The sequence below is a fragment of the Cervus elaphus genome, chromosome 17 (assembly GCF_910594005.1).
Source record: "Cervus elaphus chromosome 17, mCerEla1.1, whole genome shotgun sequence".
Classification (NCBI taxonomy): Eukaryota; Metazoa; Chordata; class Mammalia; order Artiodactyla; family Cervidae; genus Cervus; species Cervus elaphus.
Window position 1 is genome coordinate 60,468,833 of NC_057831.1, and position 25,495 is coordinate 60,494,327.

The window sequence follows — 25,495 nt, forward strand, 5'->3', positions numbered from 1 at the left end:
TCTATTTCTGAATTATTTTATTCAATATAAACACTGTGTATTGTTTTACACAAATCACAATTGTGTGTAAATTTAGTGCATTGATCCAAATTTCTACATAGCACTTAAAGAGCTATTATTTCCAGTGTCCCAATGCAATCCACACAGTATTGAAATAAACCTCCTTGTACATGACCCCTTATGGACCTGTGAGGTCATGTCTCTAGGTTATACCTGTGAGTGGGTTTGTGGGGTTTTTGGGTCAAGAGATCCTGAATGTTTGCATCAGTGTATACACCAATCAGTTATTTTAGGAGGCTCTCAGTTTTCCACACATCTTCAAACATTTATGTATTTAATTTACTTTCTGTCTATATTTTTTAAAAATAGAAAGTATGTCTTATAATTTACTTCCAAAAGTGTTCTACAGTGGATATTTTTTTTTTTAGATTTAGCACAATATTCTAATGTTATATTCAAAGTTAGGTCTTAATTATTGGACTGTCATCATTTGTTTAACTGATGCCCTGTTTTGTAATATTCAAGAAAATATTCTTCCAAGATAGGACATAAACAAGTCTACAGTTAAGCCAATATAATTATCAATATAATTAATTGAATCTTGGATATTTGGACCTAAGAAATAGATTCTGACTCATGTCCAAGTACCCGTGATTCAACTATTAAATTTGAAAATCATATTGCCTTAACTATAGACTTGTTTATGTCCTATCTTCTTGCCTGGAGAATTCCATGGAGAGAGGAGCCTGGTGGATTACAGTCCATGGGGTCACAGAGAGTCAGACATGACTGAGCAACTTTCACTTTCACAGGGATCTACATCTTAGCAATCGTGGAGTGTTGATAAGTGAAATATTTTGGTTACAGGAAACTAATGAAATTTCGGCTGCATTAAAAGAAGTAATTCAGTAAGTTGAAAGGATAAACTAAAAAGAAACAAAGACATGGGTTCCAGAGCAATTCTGTCACGCTGCCGAGCCTGCGTGTAGCCGATGGAAATAAACAACGCGATCAGGTGTATCACATCCTTTATGTAGCGGGATACAGAAGGTTAAGTGCCTAAACTCACCGGGTGGAATCATCTTAGGGTAGAATATAATTAAAATAATAAACTCCCCAGTTTTAGCAAATACGTACTTTTCATATGCTAAACTTCCTTGCAAGTTTCCTTATCAAATTAAGTAAAATTAAGCCAATGTTTATCTTACATTCTTCAGTGATTTAATATTTCAAGTGTTTGATGATGTACTGATTACTCCTTCACACGCACCTGCTCCCACGCCATCCTTGATCCAAAGAGATACTCATTGTATTGAATGTTAGGGTGATACTCTGATACTTTCAGATCATCAGTGATTTGCTATAAATTACTTTTGGAGAATTAAATATTGACATGTTGAGCAAGATATCTGATATTAAGAAGAACTTATTTCAGCAAACAAAAATTAAGTAGATCCATCGGCTTTGATTAAGAAGTCTTTGAAAGAGAGTCATTAGCCTTTTAGATTGTATGCATGCTATGTACAACATGATGTATGTAAAAGGAATTTTAGAAAGCTTAGTGTAAGAAAAAGAAAGATGAGTGCTGGTTGTTATTCTTTTCTGAAGTGTAACATTCTGCATCTGTCTGAAATTTCGCTAGACTTTTCTTAAGGGAGTGAGGAAAACTTAGGAAAAACATGAAATAACCTTATATAAACATGTTCTCTTTCGGTGATAAGATGTTATTCACCATGCACTGTGCTTTGTATCAGAGCAGCATAATTTAGGTTACTCATTTATCAAGGACAACTATGTCCTTAATAGGAGAGCTCACAGAAAACTTTATGCTAGGAAACACCTCACTTTTTTCTTGTCTACTTCCTTGGAACAAAGGGAATTATTTTCTGTGAAGAACACCATTTTTAGAATATTACAGTTTTAAAACTATTAATTGCAGGTACCTTGGGAAATTTTAGAGGTTAAAATATTCCTATTCAAGCACCCTGTGTTGGTATTTGAACTGGATGACAGCTTTAAGAGGAAGATGTAAAGCAAGTCACTTTCTGTATGAGCAAGGATTAGCTTTGTTTGTGTTTGCACGGGCAGGACGGAGGCCAATGCTGGGTACATGAAATATGCTAAAAATATTTGCTGAATAAATTAATGAGTTGAGAAATTAAGTAATTGGATTTGTAAAGGAAAAAGTGAAAATATAAAGGTGAGGATTCACTTTCTGAAAGGTTACCGGCATTCGATTTCAAGTGTTTCATTTGCATAGGACACAGTTGTGGGATCAACAATGAACTGAGAATAGTTTTATCTCTTTGTGTCTTACTTCACTTTCTTCAGTCTGGAAAGTGGATATATTCATATTTAACTCCTATCTTTATTTTTCCTATGCTCCTCTTTTCTAAATTGTTTTGAATTTATTTTATGTTGCTATAGTGTATGCATTTCTATAGCCTTCTTCTAGTCTCTGTAAGGATTGTGTAAACATAAATTGAAGTAATGATAGCTGTTTTGCTTAAAGTCAAATTAGAGCACCTCTAGGGCTTCAGAATTCCTTAATAAACAATCACGTGTAAACATATATGAAGGATTATTATTAACACACACCCTGCTTATTACTGTTCTAAGTAAAATATAATACTATTTTCCCCCATCATCAGTCACCATTAATGGGCTGCTCTAGCTCCAGAATCTATTGGCCCATGTCAGAGTTAGTGCCTGACTTACTATTTGGTCTCATCCATAAAATGGATAGTTCGTAATCCCCTATGCTCAGGAAGGGGCTCAGTGGTAAAGAATCCACCTGCAGTGCCGGAGATGCCGGTTCAATCCCTGGGTCGGGAAGATCCCCTGGAGAAGGAAATGGCACCCCACTCCAGTATGCTTGCCTGGGAAGTCCTGTGGACAGAGGAGCCTGGAGGGCTACAGATATGGGGGTCGCACGGGTCGGACACGACTTAGCGACTAAACCACTACCACATTCTCAGGAATGTTACGAGATTAAGTAAGATCAAAGGAGGTGTTCTCTGTCTGTTTAATGCAGCTCATTCCTCCCCATCCTCACTGCTGCCAGGTTGCATTTGTGCTGTGAGAGGTGGTCAATATGGGCAGGAGAAATCTTGGTGGCTTCAGAGATGCTCCATTCTGAAACATCTGAAAGACCCGAGCCTGTCCATAGAAAGGAGCCAGAGTCTGGCTTTGACCACACAGGATGAGAGTCAAACGGAGCTGGGTCCTTGGAGGAGAGCAGACAGAAGAGGAGGAAGGGGGAGGAGATGGGGGCTGGAGGAAGAAGCCTTGGATGTCCCTCTGAGGCTGACATTTTTGGATAGAAAGGTGACTCTATGGAGACTGGAAATAAGTGAATGAACCATTCTCGGGAGCCCAGTGTGTTCCTGACAGGCTTCTAGTAAAAATACATGTTTCCAGGTAATGAAGTTCTTTGCTGCCTGTTCCTCTGGATGTTAAATAAAAGTGATATGTATATGAATATTGTGACATATGCTCATATTTCATTGACTCTAAGATGCTATTAATATTAGATGTAAGGTGCATCTTTATTTTATAAACCACTAGGAAAGTAAAAAAAAAATACCTGCTTTTTAATTTAATCAAGGCACAATATTTTGTCACTTGAAGATTTTAGTTTAAACATATGGAAAAAGCTTTTAAAGGTATATTTACACATAGATTACTCATATGTATTACTTTTGAACATACATATAAAAGCAAATAAATTGATTAGGATGTTTCTAAATGTGTTCATATGCACAGTTTAAAACCTTTCCACTCAGAGTAATTGATGTGTGCTTTCTAACACAGGGCTATCAGTCCTCCCTGCAATCAGAAGTACCGATGGTGCAATGTTTCTTCAAAGCACGCTACGCCGTTGTCTCAGTTTCCTCCAAGCCAGTGACAACAGTCTGCAAGGTTAATGTGCAGGCAGTGACAGCTTTGTCATGACTGTCACAGGTGATCTGATGGTCAGATGCCCAATAATTTCAGAGATGTTAACGCAGTGAAAAATGCAGGTCTCAGAATGGATGACATACTCAAATATCCTGGGACCCTCAGATCCCTCTGTAAGTCCTTAGACAGCATTCCAGGCTGGGTCTTGCACATTTAATGTATTGGCGAATATGTGTTGCAGCTTCCACAGTGGGAGGGAACACGTGATTTCTCAGTGACAGTGACTCCAGCCTTCAATAGTGGGATGGATGGATGGACCTCAAGGTTCCCAACTTGAAAACCTCCAGAACTGAAGAAAAGGGGGTTCAGTGAGTCTCACTTGAAAAATGACACAACTGTTTGTGAGCGTAGCCCCGTGTGGCCCGTATTCTCCCTTGGGCTTCTGCCGATCATCACCCATCACCCTCGAAGCTGCCTGAATGTGCCTGACAGATGCCAGCTGCTGCCCCTGCCCCTGTGAGTCTGCAGAGTCTGTGCCCAAGAGGACTCTTTTCTAAAGCTCCCAGTGATTCTTCTCTCCAGGATGTCAGAGATGTGGGAGTTTTTATGTGTAGTGGGGACGAAGGATGGTCTTCTTAACTCTTCATCTCATTTTATTCCCTGGGTCCCAAAGGAGCAAAGCTCATTCCTAGCGTCCCTTGACCCTTCCAGGAGACTTCTGGCTTCTGGTTGTCATCCTTGCAATATTAGGACTTCAAAGCATTCCAAGTTTCTGAGAGCTAAACAGATACCAAGATAACATCTCCATTATTCCCTCGCATCCATCACCTATACTCTCTCATGCCTTCCATGCCACGGCAAAATATATCAAACACTTATCATTCTCTTACACTTCTTTTAGCTACAAATCAAGAGTGATCCTGTGCATTGCAACTGGTGCAAAATGAAGAGGCAAGAAGGTGTGATGATCCATATTCTATCACTAGTTTTAGCCTCATATGAATGATGCTTTACTGTTTGCCCACATATTTCCTTCTTTGTATGGATTTAATCTTACTCTTTGTTTCTCTCAAGAAGATGATAAACTTTTTGAAAATAAGGATTATCTCATGTATCTTTTGTGAACATCTTCTAGTGATGGGCAGTCAATGTAAATGATTATTTTTATTTAGTTTCATTTCTAACATGGCATATATTCATAGTGGGAAAAGATTCTATTTGCAAACCAAGCAGATGAAAGCCAAGTTCGTTAGATTATCTTAAAGTTTCAAGCTTATGTATGAAAAAGCTCAAATGCTTTGGAAACTGCATTAACTCATTTTGTAAAAGATGCTGCAAATACACATCTGCAAAGTCCACCTCTTTAATGTGTATTTGGTACTTTGGGAGAGTTGAATGAACCCTGTGCTTTGTGGGATGGTGAGATTTTTCAACCAAAAGCTCACATTTCATACTCCATCATGCCTTCTCTTCGGGGAAACTCCCTTGGCCTTTCTTGGGCACCACTTTTGTGCTCTTAAAAACCTTTCTAGTTTACTTTTGGACTCAAATTACAATCTTACCGGAAACACAAAAACATTTCCAGATCTCTACATGAACACAGAGTATTTTTTTCTGTCTTGCTGGCTGCCTGCTTTTCCTTTCCTTGCCAGCTTTAACCTTCATCTCAGACAGTCGAATCAACAGGGCCCTGTTACCTTGGCAACGATGATAGGATAATAGAATTAGAATGTCCCAATGCTTCATGCTAGCATCATGCTCTTGGAAGCAAAAGAAAACACAATTATGAAATATAACTTGTGGTACTTTCAAGTGGCAGTATCCATTCATTTTAACTGCATGCCATTTATTAATGAAAGATAATCTATGTTGAACTTTCAGTGATTTAAAAACAGTTCAAGCACAAGAATAAGACAGGAAGTCTGTCTCAGGATAAGGTTTTCATATATTTATATGTATATATATACATAGAGTCAGCTTTGCATGTTTCTTTTGACATTCTACTTTTTCATCAGTTTAAAGATAATGACCAAGAAAAATTTATCAACAGGGTAGCCTTTGAGAGAGTTGCCATTTTATCTGAAATAGATTTGAAAATTCTTGAGGCTCTTTCTGCTTTCTAAAAGCACATTGTCACTATAGAAAAGTAAACTGACACTCTAGGGGTTTACACTTCCAAGCTACCACATTCAGCACTGATATTCTGTTGAAATACGCTGCTGATTTGGAAAGGGGGCTTTTGCTGATGTTCCTAATACTTTGGCTCCTCCTCTCTTGTTTCTATCCTGATTCCGGAAAATCTTAAGTATAAACCTGGTCTTTATGGTATCAAGAATACCTTGAGTATTTTTGGGTCTGATTCAGTACTTTTTTCAATTGACATATAGTTGATTTACAATGTTGTGTTACTTTCAGGTGTAGAGCAAAGTGATTCGGAACAATACATATATACATGCTATTTTCCAGATTCTTTTTTATTAGTGGTTGTTATGAGATATTGAATATAGTTCCTTATGCTGTGGAGTCGACCCTTATTTATCTATTTATATGTAGTAGTGTGTATCTGTTAATTCCAAACTTCCCAAGCTCCCATTTTACCCCATCTCTCCTGCTTCCCTCTCTGGTAACCAAAACTTTGTTTTCTACATCTGTGATACTGTTTCTGTTCTATAAATAAGTTCATTTGTATTATTTTTTAAGATTCTATATATTTACCCCATCTCTCCTGCTTTCCTCTTTGGTAACCAAGATTGTTCTCTACATCTGTGATACTGTTTCTGTTCTATAAATAATTTCATTTGTATTATTTTTCAAGATTCTCTATATAAGTGATATCATATGATATTTATCTTTCTCTCTCTGATTTACTTCACTTATTATGATGATCTCTAGGTCCAGCGCTGCACGTGGCATGATTTCATTCTTTTTTTGTAGCTGAGTAATATTCCCTTGTGAGTGTATATATATATCTCCACCAAAATTTCTTTACCCATTCATCTGTTCATAAGCATTTAGACTGTTTCCAGGTCTTGGTTATTGTACATAGTTCTGCTGTGAACATTGAGGTACATGTATCTTTTGAATTAGAGTTTTTGTGTTTTCCAGGTGTATCCCAGGAGTTAGATATAGCTGGGTAATATGGTAACTCTATCTTCAGTGTGTGAGGAATGCTTGTACTGTTTTCCACAGGGTTGCACCAATTTAAATAACCGCCAACAGCCTAGGAGGAGGGTTCCCTTCCCTCTACAACCTCTCCCGCATTCATTATTTGCAGAGTTTGGATGATGGCATTCTCACCAGTGAGGTGACACCTCATTGTAGTTTTCATTTGCATTTCTCTAATAATTAATGCGGAATTCCCAGATGGCACTGGTGGTAAAGAAGCTTCCAGCCAATGCAGGAGGTATAAGAGATGCAGGTTGGATCTCTGGATTGGGAAGATCCCCTGGAGGAGGGCATGGCAACCCACTCCAGTATTCTTGCCTAGAGAGTCCCGTGGACAGGGAAGCCTGGTGGGCTACGGTCCATCAGTTCCCAAAGAGTTCAACGTGACTGAAGCAACTTAGCATGCACATAATAATTAGTGATGTTGAGCATATTTCCAAGTGCCTGTTGGCCATCTGTGTGTCCTTTAGAGAAAGTCTATTTTGATCTTCTGTGCATTTTTTGACTGTATTGTTTGATAATTTGATATTGAGCTGTGTGAACTCTTTGTATATTTTGGTGATTAATCCCTTGTCAATGGTATTGTTTGCAAATATTTTCTCCCATTCTGTAGATTGTCTTTTCTTTTTGTTTATGGTTTTCTTTGCAGTGCAAAAGCTTTTAAGGTTAATTAGGTCCCATTTGTTTATTTTTGTTTTTATTCAATATTTTCATTACTCTAGGTGATACATCAAAAAAATATCATTGTAATTTGTGTGAAAGAGTGTTCTGCCTATGTTTTCCTCTAGGAGATTTATAGTATCTGGTTGTACATGTAGATCGTTAATCCATTTTGAGTTTATTTTTGTATATGATGTTAGAGAATGTTTTACTTTATTTTTTTACATGTTACTGTCCAGTTTTCTCAGCAACACTTGTGAAAGGCCTTTTTCTTCATTGTATATTCTTGCCTTCTTTGTCATAGACGAATTGGCCATGAGTTTATTTCTGGACCTATTACCCTATTCCTTTGCCCTGTATGTCTGTCTCTATGCCAGTATGTTTTGATGACTGTAGCTTTGCAGTATTGTCTGAGGTCAGGGAGCATGAGTCCTTCAGTTCCGTTCTTCTTTCTCAAGATTGTTGGGGCTATTGAGGGTCCTTTAGGTTTCCATACAAAATTTGGAGTTATCTGTTCTCGTTCTGTTAAAAACGCTGTAGTAATTTGATCGGGATCGCACTGAATCTGCGCACTGCCTTAGGTAGTGTGGTCGTTTTGACAATACTGAATCTTGCAATTCAAGAGCACAGTGTATCTTTCCATTTGCAAGTCTCATCTTCAATTTCTTCTATCAGAATCTTACAGTTTTTGCACATCTTACAGAGTGCAGGCTTTTTGCCCTCTTGGGTAGGCTTATTCCCAGGTATTTTATTATTTTAGACATGATGGTAAGTGGTATTTTTTTCCCCCTTAATTTCTCTCTCTGATATTTCATTGTTAGGGCATGGAATGCAACAGATTTCTGTTTGTTAATTTTGTACCCTGCAACTTTACCTAATTCATTGATAAGCTCTAACCATTCTCTGGTAATATCTTTAAAATTTTCTATGTGTAGTATCATGGCATTTGCTAACCATGACAGTTTTACTTCTTTCCAAATTTGTATTTCTTTTTCTTATTTGATGTGGCTAGGACTTCCAAAACTATGTTGAATAAAAGTGATGAGAGTGGGCATCCTTGTCTTGTTTCTGATCTTAGAAGGAATGCTTTCAGCTTTCCACAATTGCTTATGGAGTTAGTTATTGGTTTGTTATATAAGGCCTTTATTATGTTGAGATATGTTCTCTCTGTGCCTATTTTCTGGACAGTGTTGATCATAAATGGATGTTAATTTTACCAAAAACTTTTTTCTGCATCCCATATGATTTTTATTTTTCAACTTGTTAATATGTGTATTTTCAACTTGTAATATGTTAATATGTGTATCACATTGATTGATTTGTAGATCTTAAAAAATCCTTGCATCCCTGGAATAAATCCCACTTGATTATGGTGTATGATTCTTTTAATGTATTGTTGAAGTTAGTTTGATAGTGTTTTGTTGAGTTTTGCATCCATGTTCACAGTGGTATTGACCTATAATTTTTGTGGGTGTGTGGTATCTTTGTCTGGTTTTGGTATCAGGGTGATTGTAGTCTCATAGAATGAGTTTGAAAATGTCCCTTCCTCTGCATTTTTTTTGGAATGGTTTCAGAAAGATAAGCATTAACTCTTCTCTAAATTTTGGATAGCATTCACCCATGAAGCCATCTGATCCTGGAACTTTGCTTGTTGGGAGTTTTCAAATTATTGATTCAAATTCAGTCCTGATCTGTTCATATTTTCTATTTCTTCCTGGTTCAGTCTTGGGCGATTATAGCCTTCTAAGAATTTGTCCAATTTTCTAGGTTGTCCATTTCATTGGCATATGGTTGCTCATCGTAGTCTCTTATGGCCCTTTGTATTTCTGTGGCATTGGTTGTTACTTCCCCCTTTTCATTCTGATTTTATATATTTGTGTCTGTTCCCCTCCAGTCTGCAGTTTCTGCTGAAAAATCAGCAGATGGCTCTATGGGAGTTCCTTTGTATGTTATTTGCTGCTTTTCTTTAGATGCTTTTAATATTCTCTCTGATTCTTTAATTTTTGTCATTTTGATTACAGGATGTCTTGGTGTGTTCCTTTTTGGGTTAATGTCTTGGTGTGTTCCCACAATTCTGTATGGGACTTGGCATGTCCTGGACTTGGGTGACTGTTTCCTTTCTCAGGTTAGGGATGTTTTCAGCTATTATCTCTTTAAATATTTTCTCAGACCTCTGTTCTCTCTCTTCTCCTTCTTGGATTCTGGGATACCTATAATGCAAATATTAGTGCCCCTGATGTTGTCCCAGAGGTCTCTTAAACTGCCCTTTTTCTTTTTTTCTGTTTGATGGCAGTGATTTCCACTCCTATGTCTTGTAGTTCATTGATCCATTCTTATTTAGTCTACTATTGATTTCATCTAGTGTATTTTTCATTTTAGTTATTGTATTATTCATCTCTATTTGGTTGTTCCTTTTATTTTCTATTTTTTTAAAAAACTTCTGACTTCTCATTCTGTGCATATATTTTCTTTGAAAATTCTATCATCTTTATAATAATTGCTCTTAATGGTTTCTTGTGTAGATTGCCTATCTTCACTTCTCTCAGTTCTTCTCCTGGGGTTTTTATCTTGTTCCTTCATCTGAAATACATTCCTCTGCTACCTCTTTTTGGCTAAGTTGCTCTCTGTATTTTTATGTATGTGGCAGGTTAGTTACATTTCTTGGCCTTGAAGAAGTGAGCCTCTGTAAGAGATGTCCTGTGCTTCCTAGAAGTGCACTCCCCTACGGTCCCCCAAGGTATATGCTCTAGTGGTTCCCCCAGATGGGTTTTTTGGGGTCCCTCTGTTGTGGCAGGCTGACTATGTGGGCAGCCTGGTAGGCTTGGTTAGTCCCTGGTCTGGTTGGTTGCCAGACTCTGTGTTATGAGGCTATTGTTTGCTGGTATTTGGTGGGGCCTAGTGCGAAGAGTTGACTCATTGGAAAAGACCCTGATGCTGGGAGGGACTGGGGGCAGGAGGAAAAGGGGACGACAGAGGATGAGATGGCTGGATGGCATCACCGACTCGATGGGCATGAGTTTGAGTAAACTCCGGGAGCTGGTGATGGACATGGAGGCCTGGCATGCTGCCATTCATGGGGTCGCAAAGAGTCGGACACGACTGAGCGACTGAACTGAACTGAACTGAACTGAGTAACAAGGTGGTGGGTTGCAGCGCCCTAGTGGGCCCCGGGGCTAGTGATGTCTCACTGTGGGTGGAGTCAAGATCCCAAATGTTCTAGGGATATTGTCACTGGCACGTGAAGCCAGATCCTGGGGTTAGTGGCGGTCGCAGCTGGTTCCTGAAGTCTGATCGCGGGTCCCTGGGATCTCAGAGCTCATTTCAGATCATTAATGGAAGGGAGTTCCTGACACAGGAATGGGGCCCAGGGTGTCCTGAGGGTGATTTTGGCCTGTTAGTAGGTGGGAGGGGCCCAGCTGGTCCCAGGATAGGGTCTGGCTTGCTGTTGGTCGGCTCAGTCCCCAGGCTGCAGGACTGTAGTCTTCCTCCTTCTGGTGTCTGCCCCCTGGTGGGTGAAGCTCCTCTGGAACCTAGCGCAGTCTTACTGCTGGGAAGGGCCATGTCTGCCCAGGGGTGGGTGGTAATGGGTCTTGGCCCTCTGATGGGTAGGGGCATGTCCAGAGGTGGCTCTGGGCTCAGGAAGTTTTTAAAGCAGCTTGTATACTGGTGGTTGGAATTGTATCCCCCCATGTTAGTTTTTTGGCCTGAGGCATCCCAGCACTGGCATCTATCAGTTGTTGGATGAGGCCAAGTCTAGACCAAGATGGCGGCCCCCAGCAGCATTGTTCATGGAAGTATTTGAATGTTCCCCAATATTTCTCCCACCAGTGTCTCTATCCCCAGGGTGAGCCTCATCCTCATCCTACCCTGCCTCCAGGAGACTCTCCAAAACCAGGAAGGAGGTCTGGCCCAGCGTCATACCAAACTGCTCCTTTTGCCCTGGAGGGCTTCCCTGATGGCTCAGCTGGTAAAGAATCTGCCTACAATGTGGGAGACCTGGGTTCAATCCCTGGATTGGGAAGAGCCCCTGGAGGGAACAGCTACCCACTCCAGTATTCTGGCCTGGAGAATTCTATGGACTATAGTTGATGGGGTCACAAAGAGTCAGACATACTGAGGTGACTTTCACTTTCATGGTACACATGAGATTTTGTGTGTGCCCTTTAAGAGTGAAGTGTCTATTTCTTCCAGTTCCCTGGGGCTCCTGCAGTTAGGCCCTGCTGGCCTTTAAAGCCAAATGTTCTGGGCACTAATCTTCCTGGTGCCAGACCCCCCAGATGGGGAGACTTTCGTGGGGCTCAGAACTCTCATACCTGTGGCAGAACCTCTGCAATATAATTATTCTCCAGTTTTTGTGTTGCCCACCCATGGAGTATGAGATCTGATTATTTCATGTCATCCTTCCTACATTTTGTTGTGTTGCTTCTTTGTGTCTTCAGTTGTTTGAAGAACTTTTCTGAGAGGTTCCTGTCTTTTTCACTGATGGTGGTTCTGCAGGTCATTGTGGTTTGCGTGTGCTCAGGAGAGCAGGTGAGCTTAGGATCTTTCTACTCTGCCATCTTGGCCACTGTCCCCAGTTCAGTCTTTTTGATGGTTTATTCATTAATATTTATTCATACTCATTCATCCAATCTGACCTTTCTTCCATCCTGGGGCCTTTGTATTTACTTTTGTTATCATTCTATGCAGAATATTGAGAAGTAAGCATCCCATGTGTAGGATAAATGTATTTTTAATTTCACTCATTGATTTCCTCTTCATTGGGAATTAAGAGATAACAGATTCATATGCCAATCAGTTCAGTTCAGTTCAGTTGTTCAGTCATGCCCGACTCTTTGCTACCCCATGAATCACAGCATGAATATCCTCAGGTAATAATGGAGTAGTTAAAAAATCTTTTTACCATAAGATATTTATAAATATTCTATATACTGACAATCTGAATAAAGAAGAACATAAAAGTGACCTTTCTTCCAATCTTTTGAAAGATCTTTTCTTTTAAGTATCTTAGCTATACAATACACAGGAAATTCCTTATTTAAGAGAAAATAACAAAATCCTTGTTTTATGTTTGAATAAAACTTGAGCTTATAGCTACTTGGTGCTAAGTAGACTGGATGTTTGAATCTCTTGGTTTTTATAAGTTGAGGGTAGCCAAGTCAAGGTTTCAACACCTAAATAAGTAAACTTGATTCATTGTTCTTTGATTTTTCTGGGACTGGATTCTACAAGCAGAGTATACTATTTACTCTCTAGCATTCAACAACTTTTAATATAGAGTAGATGATGCCTTTAATGACACCACGAGCATTAAATGACTCAGGTATTTTGCCTGGAAAGTTGTTGCTGTTCAGTCGTTCAGTTGTGTCTGACTCTTTGCGACCCCTTGGAATGCAGCACGCCAGGCTTCCCAGTCCTTCACTGTCTCTTGGAATTTGCTCAAACTCATGTCCATTGAGTCAGTGATGCCATCCAACCATCTCATCCTTCTTCTTCTTTCAATATTTCCCAGAATCAGGGAGAGATTTCCAATGACTCAGCTGTTCACATTAAGTGGCCAAAGTATTGGAGCTTCAACTTTAGCATCAGTCCTTCCAATGAATATTCAGGGTTGTTTTCCTTTAGGATTGATTGGTTTGATCTTGCAGTCTGAGGGACTCTCAAGAATCTTCTCCAGCACAACAGTTTGAAAGCATCAGTTCTTCAGCATGAAGTCTCTTTATGGTGCAACTTTCACATCCATACATGACTATAGAAAAAACCATAACTTTGACTTTTGCCTGGAAAGTAAATAGATATTAATTCCCACCTTGTATGTAGCCTGGGAGCAGGAAAGAAAGAGGTAAAAGTACTCATGTTAGCTGTTATTTATGTGTCTCCTAAATGGGAGGTCAGTTTGTTCTGACATTAGAACTTAATTTAGTTAGTCTTAATTCAGCAAACATTTATTTATTTGCTTCATTTATTTATTGCTATGTATAAGTGAAACATCCTACAAAATACAGTGGGGAAATTAAAGATGAGAATTGAACTATAAAAGTCTATTTTGGAAAGCTGTTTCTCTGGGAACTCTTTATTGGTCCTCCTTCATTGGTGGTAATGCTAATTTTAAAGATTTTAGGTAATTAGATACTAGAAGTGCTGGGTGCATGTTGAGTCTACAGCTGAGCAGCCCTGAGACTCTGAGCCAACCATGCCTCTCTGGATCCATGGTGACAGGTATAAGCCAGCACTGAAAACCCCTGCTCCCAGTTACAGCACTTAATATATAGTCAACAGTCCAGAGTTGTATAGAGTGAATGAGATTCTGCAAACTGTAGCCCTTCTCCCAGGATCTAAGTGACGACAGACTGGTTCAGCCTTGAAAACCTAGAGTCAGACTAGAAAAAAATTACTTTGATTCCTTTTCAGTTAATTATGTTCACTGACTCCACGTTCTTCTCACTATCCTCCAAACAGTATAGTCAGCCCTCTGTATCCATAAGGTTCCACACTCATGGTTTGGTTTCAAACAACTGCAGGTGGAAATATCTGAAAAAATTCCAGAAAGTTCCAAAGAACAAACTTAAATTTGACATACACTAGCAACTATTTACATAGTTTAAATATTTAAAAAGCATTTACATTGTATTAAGTATTATAAGTAATCTAGAGATGATTTGAAGAATTGATATAAGGGAGGATGTGTGCAGATTATATGTAAATACTGTGCTATTTTAACAAGGGGCTTGAGCATTCATAAATTTTAGTATCTGTGGGGGTCCTGGAACCAATTCCTCAAGATGCCTAGGGATGACTGTATGTGTGTTTAGCTATTTTAAGTAAATGGTAAGAATTTATAGCTATCATCTGTTGAACAGCATTCTGAGCACTTTGTATATACATCATTCTAGTCAGTCTTGCCAAACATTCTGAGCAATAAAATCTACTATTTGACAAATGAAGAAACTGAGGTTCAAGGTCATTTTAGGGGATGGTATAGCCAAGATTTCAACCCAGCACTGTGTATACCCGCAGCCCCCATTCTTCACCACTAATCTATAAACTAAGAAATCATCGCTCTTTCTTGTTATGTATTAGTAGTTTTGTTTTCAACAAATATTTTCTTTAATGCACTCAGTTTCTTTTTTGATTTAGAAGTTCTCTGCACTTCAAATGAATATTGAACTGTGAATTTTGATTTGCAAATTCATGTTGGTTGAGAAAATCTCAGTATTCTGTAAGCTGAAAATTTCAGGGGTAGCTTGTTCTCCCTGTTTTACTGAGGTTGTGCATGTGTGTATGCTAAGTCACTCAGTCATGTCCAACTCTGTGGAACCCTAGGCACTGCAGCCTGCCAGGCCCTCTGTCCATGGGATTCTCCAGGCAAGAACACTGAAGAGGGTTGCCATTCCCTGCTCCAGTGGATCTTCCTGATCTAGGGATCAAACCTGAGTGTCTTATGTCTCCTCCATTGGCAGGTGGATTCTTTACCACTAGTGCCCTTACTGATGGTTAGTAAATCTTTTGCCCCTCTAATTGCCAATGTAGTTAGAAAATAAAAATTGATACGTCCTTTCCATCCAAGCAGAAGTTCTGAGAACAGCACTTTGGGAGTAAGTCATGATTTATTGTTTCCCTAGGGACATGTGCTGCTGGAGAGAAGACCATCACTTTGCCAATGACCGGCAATATTTCTGCAAGACCAAAAAATAAAATAGTGAGTATGATAGCTATAAGATGGCAGCAAACGGAGACATTTTGCACATATTTTCTGTGATCCAAGGGATTAAAAAATTATCCTCCAAATGCTAGGAATATTTCTAAATTATTTTCACCATTCAGTAATAATCACACAGAATGGTATATGGGGCAATATTTGGAGACAAGATGAGTAATACTTCTTTGCAACTAAGGAAGTAATTAGATATTATGATTAAAAAACTAATGCTAGCATATCCAGGCCTAGGTCTAGCTGCTCAAGTACTGTTTCTACTAGGAATTGAACAAGGGGTACTTTTCTCTTTGAATACATCATTAATGTTAATTTCCAAAGTAGTTCTACCTTGGTTAATACAATATTTGATCTGGAATTTTTAACTTTATATTTTAAATAAATAAATACCCAGTGGTGTCAAACTTGTAATATTTCTGTATTGGTAATGTGGTTTTTCATGGGAATGGGATGTTTGTTCATGTTTTGAGGGGTTGCATAAATCAAGGCTTAGCTTAGGAAGGAAAGGTCTTGTTAGTTGTGTGCCCTCTTTTGAGAAGAGCTTTGTAGATGGGAGTTATTCTTTGGGCATTTGGCCTTTTTTTAGTTCTTTGAACAAACTTATGGTTTTCTGCCTCAGGGCCTTTTCAACTACCATTTCAGCTGAGGAAGTAGCTTCAGCTACTGTTGCCCACTTCAAGTCTTTCATGATCAATCTCTTAATTTTGGTAGGCCCTAGTTTAATGCCTCCTATTAGGAGAGGCTAACCATGATTCTTCTAAAGTAGGCTCCCTTCTTTTATATTTTCTAATTGTATCCACCTTTCCCCTTTGGTAAAATGCTTGTTACAATTTTTATTACTACCTCTAATTGTTTATTGAGTGTTATCTGTTTACCTCTAAAGGCAAGGAGCATGCTTGTATAGATCCAGCAATTCTTTGATATTTAGTAGGTGCTCAATAAATATTGTTAAATGAATAAATGATTGTAAGAGTACATCTGAAGGAAACTCCTGCTCAAGGGTGGGGGCCAAACTGAAAAGCAAAGATAATGTTGTTGTTTAGTCACTAAGCTGTGTCCAGCTCTTTGTGATTTCATAGACTGTAGCCTGCCAGGCTCCTCTGTCCATGGGATTTTCCAGGCAAGAATACTGGAGAGGGCTGCCATTTCATTCTTCAAAGGGTCCTCCCAACCCAGGGATCAGACTTGCATCTCCTGCTTGGCAGGTGGATTCTTCACCACTGAGACACTGGGGAAGCCCTGATTATAATGCAGGGAATAATAAACTGATAGTGGGAAAAGGTGGCAAGTGGGATAGTTAGAAAGTGCTATATTCATATTGAGCAGCTGGGAACAAATTCTAAACACAATGAGAGTGGAAACTGTTGAGAATAGCATTGGTGTGTTTTATTGGTGATGACTAGAAATTAGGTTATTTTTAAAAAGAAGGGTTCTGTACATCTTAAAATATGCTGTGTTGAGCTATAGCTAATTTTTCTAAGTATTATGTAACCAATGGAAGGTATGGGTCTCAAGCTTATATATCTTTATATTTATTATTGTCTCCTGGTACCCTTGGGGGGTATGCAGTAGATGCTTCTGGGATACTTATTGCCTGAATGAAAAAAAGAATTACAAAGATTATCCATTGAAAAGAACAGGTTGATTTTTATTTTAGCTTAAGACGGGTGTGTGAGTTATAATGACCTAGGACATATTACACATTAGGACACACATATTCTTATACCAGCAGATACTTCCATTTACTTGTAGTCCAATGCAGTGGTCATAGCTGTGAATTTCCTTGTGACTCAGACAAGCTCATATATGGCATGACTGCTGATGTCATCCAGCTAGCAGATGGGGAAGAAAGAGAAATAGAATGACATACAGTGTCTTGTCAACTGCCTGGGTCCACAGATACCTGTCACTTTTGCACACATCCCCTCGGCAAAAGCTAGGCATTTGTTCTCTCTCCCTTAAATGCAAGAGGCTGGACAATGTAGTTGTATGTATCAGAGCATCTTAGCTTCATACACACTGTAATAAATTTCACAAAATTATTAACATCTCTAGCAACAGTAGTTGTGACTTTTATTTTTAACTCTGTACTGTTAATTACTCTCTGAATTTTCTGAAATAAGCACAAATTAAGTTTATAATCAGGCAAAAGCTTATAAACATTAAAAAAAAAAAAGGGTCCGTGAGAGCTAGCTGAGTATCCTCCCTCTGGAGGTTCAGATGGGTTGGGGCGCTCACTATGGTGTGAGTTTCAGTATGTCTTTGTATCTTAGGAACTTCTTCAGGTGCTTGCCAAAGTGACAGAAAATCCACCGAGCATAGTGTAAGGAGGCCCCTTCTCTATGCATGGGTGGTTTGGATATGACATTTATCAGTGCTGATCCCCTGGATTGCCTTGGCTGATCTGGCTGACTTGGAGGATTTTCCATTCTTTCCTTGCAGTTCCATATTTCCTTTCCAAAACTTTTCCTTCTGACAAAGAGAGGAGTGTTTTCTGCTCCCAGAAGTGGGAAAGCACAAAAGAAAAGTTATTTATTTTTATAGTCTGTTGAAAAGCTGCTGCTGCTGCTAAGTCGCTTCAGTCGTGTCCAACTCTGTGTGACCCCACAGATGGCAGCCCATCAGGCTCCGCCGTCCCTGGGATTTCTCCAGGCAAGAACACTGGAGTGGATTGCCATTTCCTTCTCCAATGCATGAAAGTGAAAAGTGAAGTCGCTCAGTCGTGTCTGACTCTTTGTGACCCCACGGACTGCAGCCTACCAGCAAAACTACTTGTGCACAGAGATGAAGGTGTAGATTGAACATTCATTGTATAAATGTGGGTGAAGTCTAACTGATGATTTAATAAGAATTGATATTGATGGCCCTATGCAAGCATGTAGCATGTTCACTGCCCTTTTTTAAGAGTGTGAAAGACAGAAGGAATAGGCACTGTGAGAAGCCTATGACACCTCCCAGCCTACACATTTGATTCCATATTTTCTCTCTGGTTTCCACTCTGAATTTCAGAGGTATTTCTGCAGCTAAGATCCTTCTCAACACTCACCCCTGGTTTCAAAGTTCGAGCCTTTCATTTCTTTGCCTCGTACTTACCTTCTGTTTCATTGCTTGCTACTTTCTTGCACTTGTCTTGCTGAAGAGTCCACCGTGGCTATTTAATATTTAAAGGCTGGGATCACTTTGCAGGTTTTAGTTTAAAGGTAACCATAGCACGCACACACACACAGACACATTCATTATTCATAGCAGAGATGCACTGTAAGTTCTTGGGACACTTCTTTCCCTGCGATGTTAGTTTCATGCAAATGCTGCCGTCACTAGAATTAGGCTCAGATATTGCTATGTGGCAGGTTGACTAATGCAGGAGCGAGGGACCCAGAACTATGTGAGCTGTTTGTTATGTGGGCGGATGGGACCATGCTGAAGCGGGAGATGAAGCCAGAAACTGACAGGCCCCGGAAAGTCCGATTTCGGATCGCGTCGTCTCACAGCGGGCGAGTTCTGAGGGAGGTGTATGAAGATGGACGGCCAGCAGGCTCTCTGGATTCTGAGTGTGCCAGTGTCTGTGGCATAGATGGGCTCCGTGAGTCTGATGGACAGCAGAACGGCCACATAGGACCGGAGGGTGACGAGCAGGAGAATGACCAGGATAACTTGCTGGTGTTGGCAAGGGCGGCCAGCGAGAAGGGGTTTGGGACAAGAAGAGTCAACATTTTAAGCAAGAATGGCACAGTCAGAGGTGTTAAATATAAAGTCAGTGCTGGGCAAGCTCTGTTCAACAATCTGACCAAAGTATTACAGGTGAGTCACTGAACTCTGCCCTTCCTTCCTGGCCTTTGTTACTAACTCACCGTCTGAACACCTCTGTTCTCCAGTTTAAAGCAAGCCTCTCTTACTCATGACTCTTACACTATGAGTCACTTCTGCCTCTAGGATATTGTCTCAACAGCCATCGATGAAAAACATGGTCAAATGCTTAGCAAACTAGATTGATTTCTCAAGGCCAAATTCCTAACATTTAAGTAGTCTTCTAGTACATAATGACTAAAACAGAATATGTGTTTCTTAGCCAAGGAAGGGAAGAAGACAGATTATAGTGTTCAAAGCATTTGAGCAAAGCTTAGGAATTAATTCCTGGTTAATCATCCTTAATACACCCGTTTGCCGTGTGTCATCACTTGTATAGACATTTAAACTAGAAAAGATTGAGTGCTACATTGAGTGGAGTTGGGTTTAGTTGGAATGCTATGAAGATAAAAGGCTAATTTGACTCCCTCCCTTTCCTGGTGAGTTGCAGATTTCATCTAAGGTACTTTATTCCATTAATTTGCCTTAAGAACTCCAGAGCAGTACTTGAAAAAGTTATTCTTCTGTAAGTGTACAGTTTGGATCCAGATTTTATAGTAAGAAGTTAGTCTTTAAAATATGATAGATTATGCACCGTAATGCAGGAATGCATTATTCATCCTGGGGCCGTTGGCAATGATCTTATGTTAATACAAGTTTTTGAAATTGCCTGGGAGCATTGGTGAAATGATTTTCTGTTAAAAACAGGAATCTTTATTTCATGAATGGAATTCCTAATCACTACCATTAAAGTAGCAAGCCAAAACTTTTTCATTGTAATACCTTTTTATATTATTTGAAATATTTAAATAAAGTGATCTCTCGTGATGAATATTCCAGTGCCTTGACATTAAATAAGAACATGGGAGTGGTGGGGAATTTAGCCAAAGACTTTTATTTTTCATTTAAAGGAAGTATTGGGAAAGGTCACATTATGAGGATTTAGAAAAGAAACTAAAGGGTAAAAGCTTTTCAGATCAAAGGTTTTTTCATTTATAGAATTTACGTATGACAGATTTCACAGATTAGGGGTGGGGGTTGAGAACCAAACATCAGAAACTGGTGAGCATGTTTTACTAGGTTGAAAATAACCCCGTGTGGCGTTCTCTCCATTAGGCTGGTTCATCTTAGCGCCCCGTATGTTTCGCTCAGAGCAGAAATTGTTATTGCTAAAGTGTGGAACAAGACACCATGACAATTACGTTTATAACTGTTTGCATTCTTGTGATTAATTTAGCTTGTCATGACTTCACCTGCTTTATAATTTGGAGGGTTATTTACAAAACTGCTGTACTAATTTTGGTCCTTGGATTAGAATTTGTTGTTCAAATCTCCCAAGAAACCTATCCTTTATGAGTAAATACCTTAAACCTTCAAAGCCTACAAGAGGAAAGCTTTTCCTCTTGGTGGCTTTATCCTAATGATGCTATAAACTCAAATACACAATAGAGGCAATTCCAAGATAAAAATTTTAGTCCTAGATTAGGTTACAATATTTGTTTAGATTTTTATGCATAATTCCATCACCCTCTTTTGTTTTTTTATATTTTAATTTTTTTAAATTATGAAAACATGGTAACGCATTTACAGGAGATGTAGAAAATACAAAACAAGGTTATATGTAGTTCCACTACATATTACAATTATTTTTTAAGTAGACAAATTAAGATTTTTACTTGGAGTTTCAATATCAAACTCTCAAAAATTAATAGAATGGATACACAGAGAAGAGAAGGATATAGTAGACCTGAAAAGCACTATGAACCAATTCAACATAATTAAGATTTATACAGTTTTCACACAACAGTAGGATACAAATTCTATTAAAGTTCCCATGGACTGTAAACTTGAAGACATTGGAACATATCCAGGGGCATAAAACAAGGTGCAAAAATTTCTAGAGATATTGAAATCATACAGTCTGTTCCCTTATCATTGTGGAATTATGTAGAGATCAATATAAAAAATATTTGAAGATAACCGACATATTTTCAAGTGCAGTGTGACCTTTACCAAGAGAGATCTTTGACTTAGTCATGAAAAGCCTCAAAAAAGTTAGACTGAAAAAAGTATAGAGGGTAATTGCAGAGAAGAAAGCATCTAAATGAAAAATTAGCATCAAAATGAGAAATTAATATTAAAGATACTTTATAAACAAAATCCCATGTACTTGGAAATTAAATGACCACTTTCAAATGATGTTTTATCCAAGAAGCCATAACAAGGAAAATTAGAAAATATTGGTAATAGAGTAAAAAATGAGAAGAGAATTTACCAGAATTTGTTGCATGCAGCCGAAGTTGCTCAACGCAGTTAACTACAATGTGGAGTCTTGAGTGAGGTATGGAAACAAATAATGGACACTAACATAAAATTGTGTTCATCATTTTTTTAGATAAAAATCCAACAAAACTGTCATTTTCTAATAATGTAACCTCATTCTATTCACTCCATGCTTTAAGAAGACAATAATGGTTATTAACAGAGGTCTCTCAAAGTTTGATATTTAATCAGTTTTTTTTCTTTCCGAGCTGGTCATTCTTTTTTTTTTTAAAAAATAATTGTAAAGAAATCAGTGCATTATATTCACAAGTTGTGGCCATTATCACTAGTTTCATCCTCATAATGATCACCGCCACTATCACTGTGGGGATATTCGCCCACGTCTCCAGGACAGAATGTTAAAGGAGCTCCCACCTTATATCAGAGCTGCTGGCTGCAGGATTTCAAGGCCTCCGTCCCCATCACGTCTGTGTGAACAGCGCAGACATCCACACAGTGTTATGCTGAGAGCTGACTTGGATCCTGCCGCCTGCTAAGAGACGTGTGCATCGATAAAGGATGACAAATGTCTCCGGCATATGTTTTAGGATGACTTAGTCGGTCCTGTCCACAGGCATCCCACGTGCAGTATCAGAGAAGCCCCAGAAGGTAAAAGCAGAAGTTACCATTCAATTACACTCATAGGTCGGTATAGCGGCCAGAAGTGCCTCTTCCCGGGATCTCTGTATATTTTCCAAATCCCTCCAGAAGTAAGCAGCAAGGTTAACCAGATGGAACAGTAATGTAGCAGTTTCTCTCAGGGAGGAAAACCTAGGAGTCAGGAGTCCTATCTTGGATATTGGTTAAGTTTCCAATGCACAGCCAATTTTGAAGAAAGGAACTGTGCTGGAAGAAACGACCAGGTCGTTCTTCCTACTCTTCATTTAAGATAATAAGTTATAAAATCTTAAAGCACTCAACCTGAAACTTGAGAGGAAACCCTAACTATAAATAACATCTTTGAAAAAGCAAATCACTTTGCTTTCTATTAGTTTTCCATTATGTTATCACTGTCTCATAAAACACTGGTAAGTGACTTGCAAAATTTTCAACTGCAGAGGATAGCCTTGAAATTGTTTTTGCTCCAAACATTTATACTTCTGAGCAGCACTTATTAATTAATAGGAAGTTGTCTATAAAAAGGATATTAGAACAAATTTTTATTTCATTTGTCAAATAATTGCCCTATAGAATTCTGGGTTATTGAAGGTGTGCAGAATGAATCAAGGTTTTTAAGGGTGGTGATGGACCCAGAGAGAAAAGGTCACCTGGATTATCCATTGGCCCTTGTAGATTGTGGTTTGTTGGTGAGTCACTCAAGGGCCTGGTGCTGGTCTAAATTATGACTTTTCAGATGCCTGACTTTTTCATATCTCCCAGAGATCACAGGATGTAATGCCTAAGAGAGGCCGATTTGGAAATCTGAAAGCCTAGAATATAGTCATGGCCTGGAGACAGGCACGCATCAGAAGCTGTTTATGTTGTTCTTACATATGGGAACCTGGAGAAGGGAATGGCAACCCACTCCAGTATTCTTGTCTGGAGAATTCCACGGAGAGGAGCCTGGTGGGCTACAGTCCACGGGATCGCAAAGAGTCAGACACGACTGAGCTACTTTCACTTCACTTTGCATGCAGTAAAGTTCAAGAATTATGAACCAAAATGTAAAAGGAAATTTTAATGAAAAATATTTCTTAGTGTTCTGTATGACTTCAATGTTTAATGAGGAAATAAGAAGATATGTATTGATTTATGGTTTTTTACTCTGATCAGGTTAGATCATCAGGAGGGTCTTTACTGAGTCAGAGATAAATAAAGGTATACTTATAGACATGTTTCCTATTGGTATCCTAATTTATCCATCTCTAGTTGGTTTAGAAACAGGTCTAGAAATCTCAGCAGTATAGGTGTTCTTTTTAGTTCTCTTTAAGAAATTCTGCTGTAAGGATATTTCTATCTAGATAATACTTTTCCTCATTATTTGAAAATTTTAGAAAATTTATTTTTTGTTTAAAAAATTATTCATTGTTATCTCATGCGAGACAAATTACACAACTGTATTGCTCAAGCTCTCCACCCAGTTTGCATAATTAAATATGAGATACACTTTTCTCTCAGCAGCAACATCATTTCCAAAGGCTCTTACAGTGGTCAATGATGCAGATAATTAAGGTCATTAATGTTTTCTAATTTATTCTTATAAAATGACATTTCAGACGGTAATCTTTTCTTGATCTTATCTTCAGACTTTGTAAGCATACTCTGTTAGAATTGCCTAAACAATTTCCATAATTTTAGTTCCCTCTCTTTCTACAAATTTCACATTTCTGTATTAGAGAAAAATAGATGCAAAAAAATAAAGTAATTACAGCACACACTATAATTTGGTGGCTCTTTTCAAAGAACTCAAATTAGACATATAACCTCCGTCTGTGTATGTATATGCATATCTCTAGCTTGTGAGCTTGTATGTATGAGCATTCTAATATTTCAAGACAAATAAAATAAAAATAATAATTCACTAGCAGAACAATTATGCAAAGGATTTTACAAACATTATTTTGCTTAATTATACTCAAAATTTTGTGAAATAAGGAGGATATTTTTATTATGATGGTGTCTGTTTTTTAAATAGCTGGAGAAATAGCAGAGAAATCAGTTATTTGACCCAAAACTAGAATACTGCCTTTCACTGTTTTGGATTTGTTCATTTTTAAAAGTATAACACTCTATATAAACATTCCTCACTTTGCCTTTTGAAATGTTGTAATAACAAATATGAAGATATACAAGAATATCATGTTATGATATCATCTGGTCTTTTGAAATTTCAACAATTGGTTAGAAGATTTTTAAATTTATCATCCATTGAACTTTCAATCTTCACCTAGGGGAGGTTTTTCTGCAGCTAAATAGCTTCTATTCAGTTTTAAATTGTAACTCTATATCATCATTTGATTGAATTGTCATGAGATTGGAGAAGTTGGGACCGCAGGGGAATGGCTTGGTTCACTCAAGGAAACAGCTGCTCAGCTTTGCTCACTGACCTTAGCATACAGCTATTTATCTGTATTGGCAGAAGTTTCTGGACATACTTCTTATCCATCTCTGGTTCACTGAATCTAGGTTTGATAATAAAATAATACTCCAGAAAAAAGGAAGGAACACTCTTGATGACTGTTAAGTCCCAATGGCTTATTTGGACCATTCTGGAAAAACAATGATAATGGTAAAGGTTGATTAAGTACTTCCTGAATGCCAGACACTGTTCTCATTATTTATGTGCATTGGCATATTTGTTCTTCATAGCAACTCTATAAGGTAGTATCATTATTAATCAACTAAGTACAGTTTGAGCTTCATTTCTGTATATGAAACATTAAATTGTGGGATTTAAAATCATATTTATCTGGGGAAATTCTTATGCAATAGTTTATCAAAACAAGCATCTACTAATGTAAATATTGCCTTCTTAGCTATCAGTAGGCAAGAAATTCTAGGATTTTTGATACAATTTCAAGTGGTGCAGGAAGCTACATTAAGAAATTAGGTGACATCATCAAAGAAGCAGGAAAAAAAGCACCAAAATATAAGTTGGTATTGTTGTCGTTTAGTCACTAAGTCATGTCTGATTCTTTTGCGACCCCATGGACTCTAGCCTGCTGGATTCCCTTGTCCATGGGATTTCCGAGGCAAGAATACTGGAGTGGGTTGCCATTTCCTTCTCCATGGGATCTTCCCAATCCAAGGATCAAATCAGTGTCTCCAGTGGATTCTTTACTGTTGAGTCACCAGCTACTGATATATTATTGTCTACAATTAAAGAATTGTAAACTGTAGAGTATGTGACCACTTTCCACGTGCCATCCCTTTGGTACTCTTTATAAC

General features: G+C 38.4%; 1 protein-coding gene across 1 annotated transcript in view; it reads left to right on the plus strand.

The window, feature by feature from the left end:
* The first annotated feature begins 18,838 nt into the window (after nucleotides 1-18,838).
* The window catches only part of GRXCR1 (glutaredoxin and cysteine rich domain containing 1), a 117,699-nt gene continuing 111,042 nt past the window's right edge, over nucleotides 18,839-25,495 (plus strand). Inside the window, exon 1 of the mRNA XM_043871257.1 lies at nucleotides 18,839-19,240. Coding sequence (XP_043727192.1) covers nucleotides 18,839-19,240 — 402 coding nt within the window. The remainder of the gene's footprint in view (nucleotides 19,241-25,495) is intronic.